The sequence below is a fragment of the Carya illinoinensis genome, chromosome 6 (genome assembly GCF_018687715.1).
Source record: "Carya illinoinensis cultivar Pawnee chromosome 6, C.illinoinensisPawnee_v1, whole genome shotgun sequence".
NCBI lineage: Eukaryota > Viridiplantae > Streptophyta > Magnoliopsida > Fagales > Juglandaceae > Carya > Carya illinoinensis.
In genome coordinates this window covers 4,420,625-4,445,152 of record NC_056757.1, presented here as the reverse complement: position 1 = coordinate 4,445,152, position 24,528 = coordinate 4,420,625, and the positions used below count along the sequence as shown (strand labels likewise).

General features: G+C 33.3%; 1 protein-coding gene and 1 long non-coding RNA gene across 2 annotated transcripts; both read right to left on the bottom strand.

Moving 5' to 3' along the window:
* Nucleotides 1–18,821: 18,821 nt before the first annotated feature.
* Nucleotides 18,822–21,418, bottom strand: LOC122312537. Its single transcript, XR_006243207.1, has 3 exons — nt 20,813–21,418; nt 20,524–20,685; nt 18,822–19,156 (listed from the first exon to the last, which is right to left on the bottom strand). It is a non-coding gene; the product is annotated as an uncharacterized LOC122312537 (long non-coding RNA).
* A 550-nt stretch (nt 21,419–21,968) lies between these two features.
* Nucleotides 21,969–22,783, bottom strand: LOC122313186. The gene is made up of 3 exons (XM_043127959.1): nt 22,610–22,783; nt 22,262–22,500; nt 21,969–22,161 (listed from the first exon to the last, which is right to left on the bottom strand). Exons 2-3 carry the CDS (start codon nt 22,397–22,399, stop codon nt 21,973–21,975), a joined length of 327 nt encoding a protein of 108 aa, XP_042983893.1. The 5' UTR covers nt 22,400–22,500; nt 22,610–22,783; the 3' UTR covers nt 21,969–21,972.
* Between the last annotated feature and the right edge of the window lie 1,745 nt (nt 22,784–24,528).

The window sequence follows — 24,528 nt, the reverse complement described above, 5'->3', positions numbered from 1 at the left end:
GCATTAAAATATGGGGAGATCAATGGATCCCAACCATGGTTACTCATTGTATTCAAACTCCAACTACTGTGCTCAGTAAGGAGGTTAGAGTTAAGGAATTAATTGACTCCTCAGGGGTATGGAAAGAAGAGCTGATAAGAGCGATTTTTAATGAAGATGAGGGCTAAGGTAATCTGTAGTCTTCCTATTAGTCAATCTGGTATGCCTGATAAGCAAATATGGGGTCTTACGAAAGATGGAATTTTTAGTGTGCGAAGTGCTTATTATTTAGAGGCGAGTAGGAAAAAAAGAGAAAGAGGTGAGATATCAGCTGGGATCAACATTGACTAGAAGAGGTTGTGGAGGTTGAATGTGCCGGGGGTAGTTAAAGTTTTTCTTTGGAAAGCTTTGAATGACAGACTATCAACTAGATGGAATTTGTTCAAAAGGAAAGTGGTGAAAAATCCTATTGTCCAGTTTGTGAATCCAAGGTGGAGTCAGTTACTCATAGCTTATGGAGCTGCAAAGGGACCATGGATGTCTGGGCAGAGGAAAAAAGTCCGGTACAAAAGTGGGCAAGTACTGAGGTACATTTCATGGATTTATGGAACAATTTGAACCAAAAGTTGAATACAGATGAGGTGGAGTGGGTGGCAGTTGTGATGAGAGGAGTATGGCTGAGAAGAAACACCTTTCTTTTTGAAAAAAAAAATTGGTAGTCCTAGTGTTGTGGTTAAACAAGCAGAAGTAACTCTTGAGGAGTTTCAGTTGGCACAGAGAATTGATAAAAAGAGGGAGGTGTGTCCTGCAACAGGAAGAAGAGACAAGCGGAAGGCTCCAGGTGAAGATGTGGTGAAAGTGAATTGGGATGCGGGGTTAAATCTGAAAGAAGGAAGAACGAGGATAGGTATTGTGATCAAAGATGATAAGGGGAGGTGTTGGTGTCTTTATGCAGCTCAAGGGGAGTGTGTTGTAGTCCAGTTGTAGCAGAGTTACATGCATTATGGAGAGCCATGAAATTGTGTGCAGAAATTAACTTTGATAAGGTAATTTTTGAAGGTAACTCCCTAATTGCTATGATGGCTGTTAACAGTGAGAAGGAAAATTGGGAGTGGTTCGGGCAGATGGTAGAAGATATGAAAGAAGTGCTAAAGAATAGATCTAGATGGAGAGTACAACATATCCATAGAGAAGGTAATCAGGTTGCACATAATCTAGCAAAAATTTCTTTGTCCATAGTTGAGGAAAGGATCTAGATGGAGAGTGTTCCACCAGAGATACAAAAGCTTATTATACAGGAAAGATTGTATGCAGCTCATTCATAAGTAATACAATTGAGATGTTCTTTTCAAAAAAAAAAAAAAAAAAAAAGAAGTAAGATTGGCAGTGACTAATAGGAGAATTCAATCGGTGATAATTTTAAATTGAAATAAATTTCTAATAACCGATCTTTAAATTCTAAAATGAGTCTAACTCGTTCAATAAATAATAAATAGAACCTAACTTAGTTATTGAGCCTGATTAAAACTCATAATCAATCTCAATAATTTATTGTTTGTGAACTTATCTAATATAGCCCATTAAATATAATATAGACCCAATAAAAATATTAATATCTCGACCTTAGAATTATTGAGCCCAATCATTTTAGATTCTAATCTACCTTATAATTAAAAATGTTACATTTTCTACCCTAGGCTTTACTCTAGGCCTTATTTAGATGTTGATATGATATGATAAATTAGTGAATATTAGTGAAATGATTTGTGAATAGTAGTGAAATTGTTTGAATTAAAAAAGTTTATTGGGTTTTGAGAAATGTGAGAGAAAGAGTTGAATAAAAATATTATAACGTTAAAATATTGTTAGAATATATTATTTTGAGATTTGAAAAAAATCAATTTGATTTGTTTTTTGTTTGTAAATTTGCAAAAGTTACAATTATTAGATAATAATTAAATGAAAAATGTTTGTATTTGAGTGATATTTAATAAGGAAATGAGATGAGTTGATATAGCTATCCAAACGAAGCCTTAGTGAAACATATCCATGTAATTCCATAATAGGTGGATCTATGTGCCATATAATCTTGCCCATAAAGAAGAATGGCAGAGAATATCAAATACTTCTTGAACCAAATTGATTTTTCTAACCTTGAATACGGTCATTCTCTATGGAGGGAGCTCACTGTACATATCTATCCATTCTCGATTCAATGTCATCATTCATTTTCTATATGAATATGTTTATGTTACTTAGCTTAACCTACTTATATAATCTCCTATTCCATTATCTCCACGACAATCGTTCCCTTGTGATGAACTGCAATGGTTTTATAGTGACTAGTGAAGAGGATTGGCGAAGTATGCTTATTGCTTGGACACGCACGCTCAATGCAATGATTTCAAAATATTTTAAAAATATATATATAAAAAATTAAAATCTTTTACAATTGTCAAAACTCAGATTTGAATCCGAGTTGGTGGCCGCAGAAGTACTCATTTACTAAACCTTAAGAAAGACCGTTTAAAAAAAAAAAAGTCAAAGCTGCCATGCCAGCCAGGCGAAAGAAAGCTGGGAAAATAAAAGAAGGTAGGTGAACCAGGAAAGTGCGTTTAGCGTGCTGCCATCAAGCCATGGTTTATGTCATTAAATGATACCTCCGTCAATTTTATCGGTATATAAATATATTATGCAACTCTTATAATATTTAATTTTATTTCTATAAAAAATTTATTAATATAAATATCACATAAATACTTAATATTATATTTATCTTTTCGTGCATTAAATCATCCTATTCTATTAGACCGTTAATCTCAATTAAAAATAGTTAGTATATATGCTTCATGCAGTTGGCTAGACTAAATTATTTTGATAGATTTATTTTCTTTAAAATAAGAAATTTACTTATTGACGTAGTTTAATGTGATCTATCATATTAAAAATTTTTATTATAAAATAAATCTAATATATTATAATTAAAAAATAGAAGATGCTACTAAAAATGTGTTGAAAATATATGTATATATATATATATGTGGATGGGAAGAGTGCAGCTCCGAATACATCCCTTTCATTTCATATCGTCAGCCTCAAATGCATGCGGAATTCTTCAATCTTTTTTTAATTGGTGATTGAGACCTCAAACTGTTTTTTTTATAAAAAATAAAATAAAAAATAGGCCTTTTCTTTTCTTATTTGTTTTCTTTTTTGAGCATTTCAGTTTTTTTATTGGTTCTATATATTATTTGGGAATACAAATTTCTTGGACTGAATTGTCTTTAACATGACCTAGTCGATAAGATATTTAAATATTATTCTCCAAATTTAAAATTCTTAAATGAAATAAACATATTCAAATAAAATAAACTTAAGATTGTGCTTCTAGATCAAAACTGTACAGACACTTCGCATACCAATGATTTCAAACCTTTTAAATTATTTGTTTGACCCAAACAGAAATATGATCTCTAGTACATGCATAGCCCAAATATTAAACTATATTATATATGCACGAGAACAATATTTAAGTCATGTTATGAGATGAAAAATTTATAAATAATAGTAAAATAATTTGTAAATAGTAGTGTTACCCATATGACTAATACAAGAGGAGGATGAATTAAGTTATACTTAAAAAAATAATAATTATAAATCAAATATACAATAGAAAATATAAACAAAATACGAAACAGTAATAAATATAAAGAGTAAGGGTAAGAGAGAAGCAAACTCAGTATGTTAACGAGATTTAGCTCCACTGCCTACATCCTCGCCTCAAGCAACTCCTTGAGGATTCTTAAATTCAATATTCAACCTCATTCAGGTAGAAATAGAAACCTATTACACCTTTGAACAACATCGCTATAAAAGATCCGTGTAGAACGCCCTCTACACTTGCAATCACCTTACACGTGGTGATTCAACTATTCCCTGTGTAGAATATTTTCTACATGTACAAGGGTTATACACACTTTTTTATTGATACAAGAGCTGATAATGGATAGGTTATCAGAAAACACTCCTCAATGAGTAAAATAAGAACAATACAGCGCAAACTATACTCTCTTAAAATGAACAAGGTTTAAGGCTCAATGCTTAGAGAAGAGAGAATGAAAACTTTGAATGAATGTTGTATGCTCTTGATGTTGTGAATGTGAGACTTTCAAATGATCTATTTATAGGTATATGAGACTTCATATTCAATTTAAAAAGATTTACATGTCAAAAACAATATCATTCACTTTTTAAAAATTTCAAACCTAATTTTTTTACTTTTTACATATGACAAAAGGAGCACATTTTACTTTTCAAAAATTTCAAACCTAATATTTTTACTTTTTGTATATGATAAAAGGAGCACAATTTACTTTTTAAATTTTTCAAACAAATCATCTACCTTTTGCATAAGTAAAAAAAAACATTAATCACTTTTGAAAATATTTAAATAAAGCATGCACATGTAAAAGATGACAATCAATCATCTTTCAAAATTTTCAAATTTAATTTTCAAAATATTCATGCACATGTTGAAAATATATTTTAATGCTTTATGATAAAATATTAATTTTGAGCCTTAATCCTAATTTTGAATTTTTAAGATATTTACAACATTACTCTATGACTTTAATGTGAACTTGTTCCCTTTTTGCTCATGTTTAGTTCCTTGATGTGCTTAACTCCATTATATAGACAACTTGAGTTTGAAACTCTTTTATTCTTTGAATTCATTTGTTATCATCAAAATCTATGTGTAGATATATAATTACACAAAACTTGAAATCTTAGGTTTAACAATTAGTAAAATAGTTTAAGTTAAATATTTTTATGAAATTTTAATAAATGAGAGAAAAAAAATTAAATAAAAAAATTATAAAGTTAAAAGAGTGTTATAATATAATTTTTATTTTAAAATTTTAAAAAATTGAATTGGTTTTTGTGTTTTGTTAGAAAGTTTTGAAAAGTTGTAATAATTAGATGAAAATGTTAAAAATTTAAAATTAAAAAATGTTTGTATTTGAATTGTATTTGATTATTAAAATGAGATAGTTTAAAATGTTTGTAAAACTAAATTAGGCCTCGGACTCTTTCGTCAACAGACATAGTATACAAAATTTTCAAAATTTTATTCTAAAATATTATTCAAACTCAAAATACTTTTCATTTTCAAATATTCAACTTTTTCTTTGAATCATTACTTAAACATTATCTAAACACAAAAATTAATGTAACTTTTACAAATATAAAAATAAAACACAAAAATCAATACAATTTTTACAAACTTCAAAACAAAAATAATATCAAAAAGTTATATTCAAATAAATTTTTAGGTTTATAACATTTTTATTCAATTTTTTTTCTCTCATTTTTCAAAACGCAATAAAAAAATTTAACTTAAATTATTTTATTATTATTTACAAAATCCTAAAATACTTTAAATGTTCAAACAAGCCTAATCAAAATGCTATTTTTTTTATAGAAAAAAAAAATTATTCATCATCTATTTTCTTATTATTCTATAATGTAGCATTAAATAATAGGTTGATAAGTGAAACCAAACCATGCCTATGAGTCGATATTCTTTCATTATATGAAAATGTGAGAATGTATTTTTCTTTATAAATTAATATGGTAAGTAGGGCAAAAGCAAAAGAAAAATATATAACTACACTATTTCAATTGCACTTAATTAATTAAGAAAAAAATAATAATTCTATTTTGAGTCCTAGACTTCCCTATCGATCGTCCTAGACTTCCCTATCGATCGTCATAAGTACACACCTACGAAAATTAATTAAAGACCCTTCGGAAAATAAAGTAGCTAAAAGGGAGATTATTATTTTTTAATTAGTAAAGGGAGAGAAATTAATTAGCCTTAATTAGGTCCTAAACGAACGTCGTCGTGGGCTGCGGCCCAAAAACTGGAGTCCACTATGGTTTTCACTTTTTTAAAGTTATTTCTTTTCGGTATATATATGCCAAAAACTGATCTGGATGTCTTTTATTTTCTTGACATCTTTTTTGTTTGAAAAATTACATTAGTGGGTAGAGTACACATAATAAATTAATTTCATGATATAATTTAATTCAAAAAATAAATTTTAAAATTTAAATCTTACAAATCAAATTTTACACTTTAATAATATGAATGATGTGTTATATACTTTGACTTGATAATAGAATAACTATGGAAAACAAACTACCCATTTTACAAGAAAGTTGCTAATACATAAGTCTCATCTCACTTAAATTTAAAGACAAAACGTAAACCATTCCAAGAAGAGATCATGCATGCAAACACAACCATTTTTTTACTATTCACAAAAAGAATATAAATTCATTAGAGTTTATTTTGGACTGTCTTGGCCTCCTAGGCTAATCTTTGTATAGGAAACCAAAACAATACTGTAGTCATACTTAGAGCTAGGGGTGTGCATCCGGACTGGATTTTTTCTGGATCCGGTCCGAAAATTCGGATCCGGGTGAATCTGGACGGTTTTTCGCCCGGATTACACCCGGGCCGTTTTATTAAATCCGGATTTATAATCCGGTAATCCGTAACCGGGTTTATAACCCGTTTGGTTTATTATCTTGCGGAAAACGATACCGTTTCAGGCTTTGATTTCTTTTCCCCTCAACTCTATCGAACGACAAACGGAATGCAAAACTCTCACTTCAAAGTTCAAACTTCAGTCTTCTCTCAAACCCTAGCCGTGCCGTCTCTCAACCCTAGCCGTGCTGTCTCTCATCTGTGCCGTCTCTCAACTCTCTCGAAGCCTACAGTATGGTAATCTCTCTCTCTCTCTCTGTTTCTCTGCCGGTTTGGTTAGATTTTTTTTTCTGGGTTTGTTTAGATTTTTTTCTCGGTTTGGTCTCTCTGTCTCTGCCTCTCACTCGATTTAGTTAGATTTTTTTTCTGGGTTTGTGTTTGACTTTCGCATCTATTTGGGTTTATATTTGATTTGTTTTGGCAAAGCTCTTTTTTGTTCGTATTTTTTGCTGGAACTGACATTGAATTCTTTATTTATTTGTTTCTGTTTTTGCTAGCGACTGGCATTTGGGTTTGGTGGTTATGATTAATAATTAATATTTCTGGATAGGAAGTTGTAAAACATGGGTTTTGGCATTTTTACTTTTTAGTGTTTAAGTTGTGGTTGTAAAACATATAAGTATTCAAAATTTCCTGACGTATATGCCACATCTGATGAGATGACATTTCCACTGATGAACATCTTAGATGATTGTAATGGTTTCATTTAAGATGGATAAAAACTTCAATCAAGGGGCACTGCCGCTTTTTAATATCAGGTAGACTCTTCACAAAGATATCATATAGACCTCCATGTCATGTCATAAGACAGTTTAAAAAATTATTCCACCACCCTTGTTATTCTTTTCAAAACATGAGACAAATGGCCTGTAGCCAAGACTCTCAAACACTAACAGATTCACAAACACTTGCACTGCATGTAATTAAAATATCACATGAAATTAAATCCTGATTCTGCTTTTACAATATACAAAGAAAAAGAACATACATATATATATTGACATATAAAAATAGGTGATGACATATAAAAATTGGATTTAGTAGCATGCCTTTGCTACTAAAGTTGTTTAAAAAAAAAAAAATGAACCTGTTGGAGGAGTTGTCAGTTTCAGGCAGGATTGTTGCAACAATGAACCTGTTAGATTTTGAACTCTATTTATTAGAGATAGTGTTATTACTGAAGTTGTTTAAAAAAAAAAATCAATTAATTATGTATATTGTTTTTTTATTAACTATTATATATATATGTATACAGAAACTCTTATAATCAATTAATTACACATTTTTCTTTTATTGTTAGCTAAAGAAAAAGATGTGGAGATCTCATTGGTCAATGCAAGTTTCCATCCGTTTGTGCAATGGTGGTACTTTTCATATAGTAATTATGTTGGCATGACAGGACTAGAAAAAGATTGTTCACCAGGATTTTTTTACTAGAGTTCTCTAAAGCTACACCTAACAACTATATGAAACACTAACCTGCCTTTTCCCTATTACAAAGACGAATCAATTTTCTTTTGTGCATATCTCCTGTATTCTTATATATTTGCTGAATCAAAATTTGCATAATATTTATTAAAGCACTAAATTGACAAATATTTATTATATATATATTTTTTCTTATGCTTAAAACAGATGGAAGGTAGTTTTAGTGATAGTGTTGGTGGTTCTAGTTCAGCTCATATTTCATTAGACATGGAGGAAGACACTAGTCCTTTAGTGCCTTCCTCCATGAATACCCCCCAGGCCGGCACCATCTCTTCCCCCAAAGCCAAAAAAAGCCAAGAAGGCTACCAACCAATCTCATGTATGGGATCATTTTACAAAGATTGAACCTGTTGATCCTATTGCACCGAAAGCTCAATGCAATTATTGTTTCAAGATTTATGGATGCCATTATAAAAATGGTACTTCATCAATGTCGCACCATCTAGGATATTCTTGTCTTGAGTCTCCCATTAGACAGGATAAAAATATTGAGAATGATAAATCACCATCACACACTGGAGTTAGAATTGATGGTAGAGGATCTAGTCCTCAAATGTTAGGACAATATGATCGTGAAAAATTAAAGGCGATGATTTCTAATTTGTTTATCCAGTGTGAATTGCCATTCAAGGTTATAGAGCATCCGGCATTTGTTAAACTCTTGAGTTATTTAGAGCCTAGACACAACTTGCCATCCCGAACCACCTTCAAAAAAGAGTGTATTGGTTTATATAAGGAGGAGAAGAAAAAGTTGAAGGCTTTGTTGAGCAATCAAAGAGTTTGTTTGACCACCGATATATAGACATTGGTGCAAAACAAGAATTATATTTGTGTCACGTGTCATTATGTTGATCAAAATTAGGTACTACACAAGAAAATCATAATATTTTTCAAGATTCATAATCATAGAGGTGAGACCATTGCTTGGATGTTAGAGTCTTGCTTGATGGATTGGGAGATTAACCACCTTTGTACGATCACTGTGGATAATGCCACCTCTAATGATGTCGCTATTGATCATGTGAGGAGGAGCATAAGAGATAAGGAGTTTACAATTTTGGAAGGCGAGTTTATACATGTGCGATGTGCTGCACATATTTTAAACCTCATTGTTTGTGATGGTTTAAAAATTATATATGATGCTATAAATAATATTAGAGAAGCAGTAAGATTTGTGAGGTCCTCACCGGTAAGGCTTGATATGTTTAGAACATGTGCAAAGGAGCTGAATATTGTGAGTGGAAAAATGGTGTGTCTAGATGTTCCCACTAGATGGAACTCCACATACCTAATGCTTAGTATTGCTGAAAAATATGAAAAAGCTTTTGTGTTAATGAGAGTGAGGGAGTCACAGCTTGCGGCGCCTTTATTTGAAGATTGGCAAAGGGCTCGTGTTTTTATTAAGTTTCTTAAAGTTTTTTATGATGCTACTTTGAAAATCTCCGGCTCATTTTATGTGACATCTAATATGTTATTTCAACAAATTTCTACAATTGAACACAATTTGAACAAAATTGGTTAAAGTGGGGATGATTTGTTGAGGAAGATGGCGTCTAATATGAAACTTAAATTTGATAAATATTGGGGGAACATGAATAAGATGAACATGATTGTTTATGTAGCTTTTGTCCTTGACCCTCGATATAAGATCACAGCCTTATCATATTGGTTAAAAAAGTGCAAAGGGGATGAATGTGGAGATAGAATTGAGGCCAATGTAAGATTGCTCATAAATCGTTTGATTGAGCAATATCACAAGTTTTATGGGCGAGATAGTGGAAGATCAAATATAGCACAAGTTTCAAGTTCCTCAAGTATTATTGGTGACGACTTGGAATATGAAGATTTTGATACATCTCTAGATCAATATCTTGAGGGGCAAAACAATTCGGTGTTTAACTCGGACTTAGAAAGGTATTTGTCGGATGTGATTGAACCAAAAGTATCCGAATTTGATATTTTGGATTGGTGGAAGAGGAATTCATTTAGATATCCTATCCTTGCGGAAATCGCACGTGATATATTGGTCATCCCTATTTCGACCGTTGCATCCGAGTCTGCATTTAGCACCGGTGGATGTGTAATAGACCCATACTGAAGCTCATTAGCGCCGGAAACTGTCCAAGCACTAATTTGCACGCAAAATTGGTTGAGTTGTGAACCACTTAGTTCTTAGGAAGTGGAGGAGCATGTAGAAGACGTTGCCATCGAAGGTAAATGCTTTTGTTTGTTAATTTTGATTTTTTATTGCTAGTTTATTCATTTAACTTAACCTCTACATTTTTTTCTTCTTAAGGTAACCCTCTTCCTTCAACTTCAGCAACTTAATTTTTTGTTATTGATGGTGTGAGCTTTGGAGCTTCTGACTTTGCATACACTGCATATTCAATCATATGGTATGAAGCTTTTGACTAACCCATTGCTCTGTTTATTTTTTATCACCATGGTTATTTACTACCTTTGTCTAATTATTTATCATCCGCTGACCACAGGAAGCAAAATATTTTGGTGTTCCATTGCCAAACATATCAAAATATTCCATTGCCAAACATATTGAATTTGGACCTGATTAATGACTCATTGTCCCTTGTGCTGGTCAATGACTCATTGTCCCTTGTGCAACTTCCTCAATTCCAGATAAAGTGATGCATACACTTCTAAAAACTTTTCCACCTAGGAATTATGTAGGAACAATTTCCTTACCTTTTTCTATTTGGCATTGGTTTTACACGGTTCAATTTGTTTTCTTGGTTTGCTGTGAAAACCAAATCTATGTTTCTGTGTCAATTTGTTTTTTTTTTTTTCTCTTCCTTCGTTAATGGTGTTTGATGAATGTGGCTGCAGCCTAATATATAGGCATTGATTTCCAGGAACCATATTTCTCATGGAAAGCCTCAGGCCCTCAGCAATGGGAAAGAATGTCTCAAATGCAAAAACATTCCTAGAGAAGAGGTATTTGATTAGAATTTGGTTGCTGCTTTGTTTTTTCAACTGTTTTAAGTTTTTTTTTTTTTTTTTACATTGCTGGATAAAGGAGCAAATAATGGCAGTGCCTACCCAGGGCCTCGATACATTCTGAAATCGAGAAATTTGATAAAGTACATCATCTAGAAACATAGCATTCCAGAATATAAAGATATCATGACATGTACTATTTTGCTGTTGGTCCATCTAGTGTGAGTATGGATACTCGCAGTGGTGAATTGGTGTTTTTATCTGACACTCATTGCACATTTTATTTCCTAAACACTCTTTGGATGTGCTGATCGCACTGCTTCACCATGTTTTCTTTTCATATTCATTATTGCTAGAATAGGTGAAATAAGCTCCACATGGCAAAGGAAAATTTTGTGAAAGGTTGGCTGAAATCCAAACTTAGGGATGATCTTGTGAAGGCTTTTATCCAAATATATGAGTTTATAATCCACAGATTTATTCTTGTTATGAGTTGGATCCTTTACAACGAAAAGAATTAATGTCGTTAGCAATACTTTTCTTTCTTTTTTTTTTTTTTTTTTTTGATAAATTCGTTAGCAATACTTGAAACATTTATGAAGTTCCATTTCTATTGACTTGGATCCGTATTCTACATTTTCTTGATATCTAATGTTGGATATTTTCCCTCAACTTTATTATATATCACCCCGTCCCCCAATTCAGTTCAGCATGAGCATTCTTTTAACTATTACTTGCTTATGAGGTTGACCATGTTTCCTTTTTCTATTTAGGTATACTGATGATATGGAGCTTGATGATGCTGTGCATACATCTATCCTGACGCTGAAGGAGGGGTAAATAACTGTTCTTTTTATTATTTTCATGTGCAGTCTATGCCTCATCTGATTAGATTTTTGACCATTTTATTAATTACTTGTTAAGGCTTCCTCTCTAGATTATGTTATTTGTATCTGGTACTTTCTCATGCTACCTCCTTGATTTAGAGACTTGCTATTAATTTAGAGACTTGATATAGATTATGCTTGTGCAGTTGATGCTTGACTGTTATCCTCCCTTGTGCAGCTTCCTCAATTCCATATTTAACTTTCAAGATGTGAAGAGCATTGTATTTTTTTTTTTTGAAATAGTAGCAGCATTGTAATGTATTATTATTTATTTTGTTCTTTGTAATGGATTGTATTAGTTTAATTAGTTGTAATGTATTATTATTTATTTTGTTCTTTGTAATGGATTGTATTAGTTTTTAATTAGTTGTATTGTATTATTATTTATTTATGTTTTGCATTGAGATGTAAACAAAAATTTTATCTATTTTTGCATTTTTATTTATATATATCAGATATATTTTTTTGGGGGTTTTAAAGTCTAAAAAAAAAAAAAAAAAAAGGGATTAGACCCGGTTATAACCCGGATATCCGGGTTTTAAGGCAAAAACTACAAAAAAACCGGATATCCGGTTATAATCCGGATATCCGGATTAGACCCGGTTATCCGCCCGGATTGGAATCCGGGCGGATAACCACCCGGTTTTTAAAAGTCGGATCCGGATCCAGTTATGGCCGGATACCCGAATCCGGATCCAGTTGAACACCCCTACTTAGAGCCTGTTTGGGATTGAGTTTAAAAACTTAAAAAGTATTTTTAATTGTTTAAAAGTTATTTTAAAACAAAAATGATATGTTTGGTAAATTTATAAAAAGTGTTTTAATTATTTGAAAAAGCTGAAAATCTATTTTTTTAAAAAGTACCAAATTGAAGCTTTTATCGAAAAGTTCATGCAGATAACTGTATATTTAAAAAAAATTAATATAACTAACTTTAAAAGTGCTTTAAAGACATGGTTACCAAACAGTAAATGACTTTTTAATAGTAGAGCTTGTTATTTAAGTTATAAGTTATAAATCTTAAAGTTATAAGCTATATTTCATACCACAATCCCAAACATGCACTTAAGCAACGTGAGACTTACTTTTAAGTTCCACATAATTATTTAAGTATAATAAATCCCACATTGCTTAAATATGATTGTTGTATTACTTTGGCCTCCTATATAAAGGTTAGCCTGAGAAGTTAAGATAATCCAAAATAAACTCTAATGAGTTTATATTCTTTTTTAATATATAAATTTTAATTTATAATTTAAATTATATTATAATTTGAGTCTTAAAAAAAGTTTAGACCCAAAAATAATTTATAGACCCAATGGGTCATTGGGTTGAGCGGGGTGCAGTTTCAACCCCACCCTTTATATTGGGGCTGGGGACCCCGCCCCAATGGGGTTTGAAACCCTCCCCTGCATGGTGCGGAGTAGGGTGAGGGGATAGGTCCACCCCATCCCACACTATGCGGGTAGCACCCCTACCTTCAATAGTTTTGCTTGAACTGGGTATTAGAGTTGTAATACTGATCTTTACACCTGGTGGCAATTGCATTGGATTAGTAATGCGTGGTGCCTATAGGATTTTTAAAATATACTTCCCATAATCGTTGTGGGAGCCTTTAGATTATATTTATAAAAGAAATCTCTCACAAGAATTTACATAATGAAATTCAAAACTAAAGCTATCTAAGTTTATCAATTATTTGTTACATTTGAAAATGAAGATAAAATTATTTGACTTAAATCTGTGGTAGCCTTATTGTAGAAGATGTGTTGTTGGAGTTAGTTTGGGAAGAGCCCTGCGTGTAGCAACTTTTGTCGGTTAGAGCACTTCTGTGTCTTCAGCTTATATATGTGATTAATCTATGGACTTGTTTGGGATTATGTCAGGAGTTTTAAAAAGTATTTAAATAGTATTAAAAATTTTTTAATAAAAAAAATTAGATTATTTGGGTGTTATATATTAAAGTATTTTTAATCTCAAATAAGGTAAAAAGTACGTTTGAGGAAAAACATCATTTTGATATTTTTTCTCAAACGTGCTTTTACAGATAATGGAGAACGTAATTCAAATTTAAAAAAGACTGTTAATGGATAAAAATAATCATACAATTTTCAAATAATTACAATTTTTAAATTTTCAAGGATATAATCATAATATTTAAAAATTCAAAAAATCGTAGTTTCTACATCAGAAATCACTTTTTTAATTTGTTTCTAAACAAATGTAACATGTTTGAAAGTATTTTAAACATATAGTTATTAAATATTGAATAACTTTTTAATAGTAGACTTATTATTTAAGTTATAAAACTATAAGTCCTAAAGTTTTAAACTATATTTTCTACCGTAATTCCGGACATGCACTAAATCTCATAACATTTTATGATTTATTTGATCGTAGGAGAATTTGAATGAGTTCCAGGAGAATTAGTCTCTGTCTCAACACGCCCCAACAAACTTAATAGTAGTTCGCGAATGCTGAGGTTATGTCTAATAGTGGAACCAAGCTAGTGGTAGTGGTTTAGTCAGTGCATCCACCAGTTGGTCCTTAGAAGAAAAAAAAGCTAACAAAGAGATACCTAGAGGAGACCTGATCACGAGCAAAATGGTAATCAATAGAGATATGTTTTGTTCGTGAATGAAATAGGGAGCTAGTCGTGAGGTAAGTAGCACCAATGTTATCACACAAAAAATTTTGGGTGATTAAGATAACTTGAGAACAAGTTCGTAGAGAAGGGATTGAATCCAAATGAGTTCCATAGTGGTGTTGGCGATAGCTCTATACTCAACTTTAGTGCTAGACTATGAGACCGTTTTCTAATTTTAGTGAGCTCCATGAAATGAGGTTGGTACCGTAAAATATGCAGTAGCCAGTAGTAGAGTTGATCGTCAGAGCATCTAGCCTAGTCGGAGTCTGAAAAGGCCTGAAATTGATGAGAAGTAGACTTCTGAAGGAGAAGACCGTGATGGGTAATGATTCGAAGGTAATGAAGTGTCTATTTCATGGCACTCCAGTGTTCAGTTGTTGAGCGATGCAGGAATTGGCATACCTTGCTCATGGCAAATGCGATATCCAACTAAATGAAGCAAGTATTGTAGGGAACCAACAATACTTCTATTGAGTGTAAGGTCAGAGAAAGGATAACCATGGGACTGAAAGATCATATGTTGACACCATAGTCGAAGAGATCAATTTGGCAAGATGGATGTTTGGCTTCTTGAGGAGGTCAAGCAGGTACCGTTGTTGGGAAAGAAAAAGTATTGCATCTGTGAAGTGAACTTCCACATAGACAAAATAATATAAGGGCCCAAGGTCTTTGAGGGCAAATGTAGCCTGAAGAGTGGTGATGAGCTGGGTAAAAGTGCACGATCTGGGCCAGTAATGACAATATCAACATAGATAAGAATGTATACTGGACTGGGCCCGCAACTGTAAATAAATATATGTATCAAATTTAAAGCCCATAAAACCCAACTTGAGAAGTTTTGAGCTTAACCGAGAATACCATGCTCGTGGATCTTGCTTCAACCAATATAGGGATTTCTTGAGATGATAGACATGATCCGGAAAAGGATGGGTATTTAAATTCCGGAGGTTGAACCATGAAGATGTCTTCTTTAATAGCACGATGTAAAAATATATTTTTGACGTCCAATTGGTGAATTACGCAGTTGGAAGATATGACAAGAGACAAAATGAGTCAAATAGTGATTAGTTTAATCTTGGAGCTATAAGTGTCATCATAAAATCAAGGCCTTCTTGTTGGTGATAGCTTTTGACTACAAGTCAATCCTTGTACCTCTCAAGAGACCCCTAGGCCCTTTTCTTAGTTTCAAAAACCCATTTACGACCCACTATGTTCATATTTGGCCTTGGAGGAACTAGGATCTATGTGCCATTTTGCATTAGAGTGTTGAATTATTCTTTCATGGCATTACGCCACTCTAGATGCTTGCTGCTATGGTAAATAACGTGGGCTCAGTGAGAACTTAGGTTGAAGATGAGCCAATTGTGATAAGGGCCCCAATTGTGATAAGGGCCGCTGGTTGACGGGCCACAGTACCATCATGAAAATGCTTGGGTCGATAATTGTGACTTTGAGCTTGAGTCTGCATGGGATGTGGATTCACATGAGAATACATTGGAGTAGCATTAGAAGTTGTAGTTGGTGCTGGAGAAGATGTAGAATGAGTGGCAGATGGTGTTGAAGTAGGAGATGTTGGCTGTAAGAGGTGAATGATAGAAGGCAAAGTAGTACTTGCATTGTTGTTAGAAGAAAGAGTAAGAGACGAAGTGGCTCCAGAGGAGAAAACAGATTCATCAAAGATTACATTCCTAGAAATATACAACCAGTGGAGGGATCTAAGTACTTGTAACCTTTGTGGTTAGTGCTATAGCCAAGGAAAACATAGCATGAGGTTTCAAAACCCACAATTTGGGTGAGTACAAGTTCAGAAATCTTTAGGTAATTAGAGAATTATAATGATGCCCAAAGTACTAATTATTAATGAGCTTGATCAATATCCATTTCCTCTTCACTTTATTATAAGCCATTAGAAAATCCTTTTGGTGCAACATATCATCATTTTGTTAAGCTAATTAATTAATGTTCCTCAAAATCAAAATTTGAAGAAGGCTATCATAATTTGTGTGGGAACTGCATGTATGCATGGAAGCCCATTGAAACCATTAACATCAAATAAGCAAAAAACTATCATAATAAGAGAGAGAGACAGGGAGGGAGAGATGAAAATCAATCGTTACTGCACAATGAGGAAGGGGATGAGAAGTTGACATCCCACAAGTAGAAGGAAGAGCCAAGACCCTCGTAATATTCATACCAATACCCAATTGAGTATTGCTCTTTATGGCTTCGCAAATGCAGTCAACATTGGTTTTCACCAAAGTTTCCAATCCTAAGGAGTGAAAGGAATTTAAGTGAAATAGTATGGTAGATAATAGCATATGATCAGTTCACTGATGTATTTATAGGAGCACAATACAAAAGTTTGTGATAAGATACAATATATAGAAACTATGAACATAGGAATTCAAAATACAAACATCTATTTGTTTGTTATTATCTTCTCATCTCTTATTTCTTATCCTTGATTTACTCCTTCACGTTATCCGTGACATTTAAATTATCATATAGAAGGGGTGTGGTAGTGGTAGAGAATTGGACTTGGACAATAGCCTTAACATCCTCCCTCAAGCTTATGGGAGGAGAATCTAGCTACTATAAACGATTCTCCTCCCATCAGCTTGGATCTTGTATGAATATTGAGCTGATGAAAGACCTTTGGTGAAAATATTTGCTACTTGATCATACATAGAAATATTGAAATTGAGTGAGATGTCTCGGTTAAACACTTTTTCTCTACCAAGATGGAAGTCAACCTCAACGTACATTGTACGAGCATGAAATACTAGATTTGTAGCTAAAGCAAGGACGGAAACATTGTCACCCAAGAATATAGGAGCAGAGGAATGAGGGACTTGAACCTTTTTTAACAGCATGCCATCTAGTCAATAGATTTTAGCTGTCGTAATGACCAAGGTCTATATTCAGCCTTTGTGGAGGATGTATAAATAGCGTATTGTTTCTTGGCAAAAAATATAGCAAATTCAGAAGTGGATCTTCTATCATTGGGGTTACTTGTCCAATCTCCAATCCAAGTCCAATATGCTAACAATTGACAAGTTTCCTTAGTGTAGAGAAGGCCATATTCAAGAGAACCTTTGAGCTAGGCATCTTAAAAAACCACCAATGAAAAGAAGTTGGGTTGTACATGTATAGAAGATGCATGTTACATAATAGACTTCGCCATTATTAATTGAAGTTACATATATATAGAAGATGTTGGGCGATCTCACTACAAGAAATCTAAGATTTTCCCAAGGAGCACCTTCATGGCAAAAGGCCGTATTTTCGTGGAAAAAAAAAACTGTGCACACCAATTTTGTTTGTCGGAGCCTCGTGGTGTATACTTCGTGGGAAAATGTATTTCTCTCCACGAGACCTTTAACTCGTGGGGACTACATGGAATTAACCACAACATATTCTGTAGGCAAAAGTCATCATTTTCGTGGCAAAAAGCCTTTTAAATACTATAGAACTCGTGATAGATAGACAATTCTCACCAGTATATTTCGTGATATAATTAATAGCCACCAATTATTTTGTGGGTATTTAGCATGTTTTGCCATGAAATCCTTCGTGGGAATAACTATTACCCACCAAGTGTATTCTGGGTAATTAAATGTTTTGCCATGAACTTCTTCATGGGTATAACTACTACCCACCAAATTTCTTGTGGATAATTAGCATGTTTTTCCATGAACTCCTTTGTGAGTATAACTATTACCCACCAAATTTCTTGTGGGTGATTAGCATGTTTTTCCATTAACTCTTTCGTGAGTTATATAATTACCCACCAAATTTCTTATGGGTAATTAGCATGTTTTTCCATGAACTCCTTCGTGGAAAATAACTATTACCCACCATGTGTCTTTTGGGTAATTAAATGTTTTGCTATGATATTAGCTTTGTGGGTATAACTATTATCCACCAAATTTCTTATGGGTAATTAGCATGTGGTAGCCATGAACTCCAACTGATTTACCCATAAATGTGATTGTGGTAAAGTATTCCATGATAATGTCTTGTGGAAAATAATGTCATCATATTTACTTAAATGCTAATAATCTTGGTGGGTAATCTTTTCCCACCACCACAATCCTAGCAAATAATCTTTTCCCATGAAGTTTATTTTCCTTATATTGTTTTGGCAAATAATCATACCATGTTTTTGCCACAATTGCTTGCTCCTGGGGAAAAAGAAATACACATTCATCAGAGCAGTTCCCTTCCATAAAGGGTCGTAAATTGGGCTTTACCTAGTTGAGATATATGGCAAAAGTATTCAAAAACACAATCACAACCATATCACATAATTTTCCCTGTTTATATACATGTACATATATATAATTAATTCAGACATGTTTCAATGTTCAGATTGCATAATGGAAATACATCAATGTGTACTGTGTGGGAAGGAAATGGGAGGATCAACATAATAGTTACAACTATTGTATAGCCCATAAAACAACTATATACTTCTACATATAGTTGGGATGAACTTTGCTCCAGCCTAGAAATAGTGTATAGCTCCATTGCTTTCATCTGCATTCTATCATTCATTTTTTATCGTCCAAGGTGATGAGATTCCAGCTGTACCAATTCAGCTTCTGTACGGATAGATTTTCAACTTTTTGAGTGAATGAAAAACACCTGGACAATAGGAACAAAAAAAAAAAAAAAACAAATTCAGTTTGTTAACAATTAAAGTTTGCATAACATGATGATCATTTTCTTGACATGGCCAAAAAAAAAAAAAAAAAAAAAAACATTACATTACAACTTACAAACTAATAGTGATCTGAGTAAGATATCCTCACATACCATCTCCCTTAATATACTTGGGCATTTACAATATTAAACTCATAGACAATATATGGTAAAATCCTCCACCAAGCTGGCAAATTTTCTACAATATGCAGATTATCCAACATGTAAGTGGGGAAAATATGGCCTTTCTTCAATACAAGATTTTCCTAGCAAAAACCTAATATGCAAATCATAGTCAAGTCTGTGTTCACTGGGCACTCATTATTAATATCCAGTAATGTTCTTCCAAATTAGATGGCATATATATATATATATATATTGGTTACCAATTATCTCAGTATGCTCAATATAGTTGGAGACAAAAACATCAAGGTTTCTGTATATAGGCCCCTTAACATCAGCAATTGAGCATACACAAAATATTATTGCTCCAAGATGCAAGTATGTTTATCAAACAATGGTTTTAGGGATAGCCCATTTCCAACACAAGCTTTATTTTGTGACCTCAATTTGTGTTCAACAAATCAGACCTTTCCCACAATGAAGTGAATGAGAGTTTGACTTATAGCTAGATAAAATCCTATGGGTCAGTAAGGATTGATCAAACTGCATTTATGAGTGCTAAACAATATTTATCAAAACCAAGTAGACTGAATATGTCAAAAACTACATGTACATTTACTTTGGTGATCACATGTTTAGCCAACATATGATCCTATGACCCATATACCATATGACAGTTATAAGATACCAAAAAATATGATCTGCAAACAGTAAACTGGGTCTAAACTAGACTATGAATATGCTTGACAGCTCCAATATATAATTTCCTGCAACCACTAGTCTCTTTATTGAAACTGGCCAAATTAATTACATTCTACAAGTATGTTATCTGCAAGGCCATATGTTCTTAAGTTCACTGACATTATACTTTTTTTCCTTTCTTCTTTCGATAGCCTATATATGTCTCTAAACTGTATATATGCTGCAAAGAGATCATTTTAACATAATATATAAGAGCTGCAACCATGCTGGCTAGGTTTTTGACAAAAACTAATTCTTATCTTCCACCAAACAGTTTAACCACAGAGAATAAGATCCAGCTAGTTATGGTGTTAAATACAATAGTCAATATACCAAAATCCCATATATTTTAAACATACATGTTGTCTAGGAGCAAGTTCCATATGCTAACATAATGCACTATGAATTGATTTGTGTAAACAAGAATAGAGAACAGTAACATATACCATCACCAGATCTGAAGCTCCTATCCAGTTATATTTTCCTGACCATTTTCTGAATTGGATCTCAAAATCTTGTAACTGTGCTGGAACAACATCTAGATACTCACAGAACCATTATTGGCAGGAACCTTTACAAATATGCAGCTAATGCATGCAGCAATATCCCTGAATTAAAGTAGCAAAATATTTTAGTCAACTGTGCACACTCAATTAAACTATATACAACATACTATAAACCCAAAATTATCATTGTATATAAGAAGATACAGCTAGGCAGGAGAATAAAAATTACCTGATTGTTATGACCACCACCAAACATTCCTTACAACCTACTTCCATTAAGATACCATGTTACAATGCCCAACACAAAATCCCACTTATCCAACCACCTCCCACCCTTTCTATCAAAATACCCCCCATTTACCTGCCCACAATACACATCAATTTTCGAAAGGCATTTAACACTGCCATTTCCAAAGGAGAAACAAAAAACACAAAAATCCCCAACACTCTAAAAAGCTAAACTATATGAGAGATGCCTAAGCATCTCCGAGGGTCTCTTGTTGAGACTCCCTATTTAACTCTAACTGTGAGCTTATCATGTTTATCTGTCTGTCATGCTTAGAAAACTGTTTGCGCAGATCAGCCATTTCACCCAAAAGTGACTCTAGTTGAGTTTTGTAATGGTTTGCACAGGTCTTGTTCCTTTCATTCTCCTCCGCCAATCATTTAAATGTCTTGTTCTTTTGCATAAAATGGGAGGGCTCATGAATGACTGAGTGGCCCAGTCCAAGTACATATCCAAATTTATAGCCTAAGACCTCTTTGAATACATCAGTAGTAGCATCATCATCCTGATCCTCTTCTGTCCCTTTCTCATTCAACCTCACTAACATCAGATTCTGAAATTTAAATAAGAAAAATATATTATTTTTTGAAGGTCAGCCATGCATAAAGAAACTAAATCATTAGAATCTATCAATCATCAGTTAACTCACATAATTGTGTTCACTTGCTGCATTGATGAATTTCCCTTTCTCTCTTGACCAATGTGTTTCTTTGTAAAATTCAATCATATTTGGTGCCTCCTCACTCTTCAATTACAAATTATGAGACATTTAGGCTCACTATCATTTCCTGGACAGCAAGTATTTAAAATTAAGGTAAAACACTGAATATGTTACCCTTTCTTCCACAAGCCTGACAAATGATTTCCTCCCACCAGTGTGTCTAACTTTCTGTTTCTTTCTATTATTTGTGTTTCTGCGAGACCACTCCTAAAATATATTTCAAAGATTTATTGTCATGCACTTACACACCAATGCTCAATGCCTCAACAAAACTAACCATATATATTATAAGCATGTTATTAGAGGATAAAAAAATCTGCCTCAGTTTTCCTAAACCAGATATAACACAAAAAATACTTACCTTAAATGCTCCACTCGCCCATCATTCACAGAGCCACTCCCAGACATGTGGCTCCACCGACTCTTTCTGACCAGCTAGTGCTTCCTCATGCGTTGCAAATTTACGGTAGTGCTTGTGTAGTTCGTAATGGTATGCATTATACTTATCAGCGAGTGCATTTACTATAGCTTCACGATGATTTTCCATTGTCCAGTCCAACTCAAAATCACCCTGCAATGCATTGTATCATATCACATACAAGAAGTCACTCAAATAATACACATCAATATTCATAAATAAAAATGACTAGGCATATATATTAAACCCCTACTTTAACATGAGTGATGAGATCGTGCTTCTCCTTGTCGCCAACTGCACTCCAACTAGCATGGCGCATTTCAGCATGTACGTTTATAATCCAGCTCACTCGACTACTGAATATAGTAGCATTTTCGCATGAAGGACCCATATGCCCATCCTTTATATTTAAAGGGATCTTACCATACTTTCTCAACCTTTCAAATGCAGTACCCTTCACAGGCCCTCGACCTCATTTTTTAATGGGGGGAACTGTATTATAAACATGTATAAACTTATTCAATACAGTGAAGCATGGCTAAGGATTATAAACATCAAAACTAGAACCCTATACATGTTTATAATACATCATAACCTTTACCGGGCATATTAGTGATTGGCTTCTTCTATGCCCATTTCTGGTACTACTTCAGCTAAGGCATCAATTATGGGATCCTCCTCATCTCGTAAAACTGTAGTCGGAGGCACCAGGTCGGGAACTTCTTTAATAGGGCTTGAGTTGATTAGGCGACCTCGAGGTCGTCCCCTCCTAAATCTCTTCCCTAATTTGTACATGACATTATTTTCCTGTAAATTACAATACATCAATCAACATGGAATGTGAACATAACCACATACCAGTAGTTATCAACACTATACCTAATGGTTTAGCTTTTCATATTTACTACCTACTCCTAATTCCCCACCAACATCACTGTGTGAGTAAACATCATTGTGTGAATGTTTATGAAAATATACACAATTCCTCAATTTAGATAATACTGCTGGATGAAACATTTTTTTAGATAAACTAACGTTTTCACAAAATTAAATATACCTTCTATTCACTAGTCACCAATTATTACCCACTGATCACATGCAAATCCAGTGAACACTCTTGCATCAAGTTATGTACCAACCTATAGAATACATTGTATAATCACATTATCATGTACATTCTGGCCTCTTCATCATTTGTAATTGAATTTAAAGTTGCTGGTATTATCACATTCTGGTCTTTATTAAATTCAAAGACCTTATGACATTTCAAGTATGTTAACAACATTCTTATCTTATCTCAAGCCATCTACTTTGACAAAAAAACAGTGACTAAAAATGAGGTGTCTGCAACACACTTTCCAGTAGGTAAGATGCTGCTCCCTGGGTTCACATTCACTTAGTTACATGCCTAGTGTATAATGTTTTCTTTATGTTAACAACAACACCTTTAAGCATATATTCACGCCTCTATTAATTTTTAGTTAATCTTTTATGAAAACCCTAGTATCCATTTCATCCCTCAATATCTTTCTTACATCAAACCATAGCTGAAAAACTCTTAATAGGTTCAGTTACAACATTCAAAAATTTGCTTTTACAATGTGGGTCTGGATATTTTCCTGATTTGTTCCATTGTTATATCACACAGAAAAAAATGGGTTTGTGTCTTTGCTTCGTAAAGTAAAGAATGTTATTGTAGGGTTAGAAAAAACATACCTTTTGCTCAGCTTTTTGTTGGTTAGGTCTACAACCAACTGGTTGAAAAAGTCTAGTGAAACTTCAGTTAATCAGAAATACCACAATGAGTACAAGGAATTTGGGGTTCAGCCTCAAAACCCACTTCTAGATCTCCTTTCCTTACTCCTTCAGCCTGCTGCAACCCAGAGCATGAGGAATGGACTGGCCTTTGGAACCCACGAAGATCTGATGTACAGCTTCTGTCACTTCTGAAGTTATAGATTGGCACCAAGTCACCACTCTCCAGGCTTTAAAATCCCGCCTTTTCCAAATAATACTTTCCTGCGTATGCCGCAACATGTAAAAGAGCCAATTAAGTACAATGCATTAGACGTCTTGGTAAGAGCTGGGCCAAAATACATGTAGTATTTTGAAAAGGTTATCACAAGAATTTCTTTATTTTGATATCTTTATTAATGAAGACAGCTGGCAGCTTTTTTGAGGCTGAACATTGTACACATGTTACGTATATGGGGTCCTCCAACATGCAATAAAATAATTGTAATTCTCATTTTTGATATCTTGATTATTACAAGATAGTTGGCAGCATTTTAGTAAACATTATCATTGTACGTACATATTTGGAGGAAAATTGGTTCTCCAATATGCAATAAAAGGAAATAAAAACTTTAATTTGATATCTTGATTATTCCAAGATAGCTGGCAGCATTTTAGTACACATGATCATTGTACGAACACATGTGGAGGAAAATGAGTTCTCCAATATGCAATAAAAGGAAATAAAAACTTTAATTTGATATCTTGATTATTCCAAGACAGCTG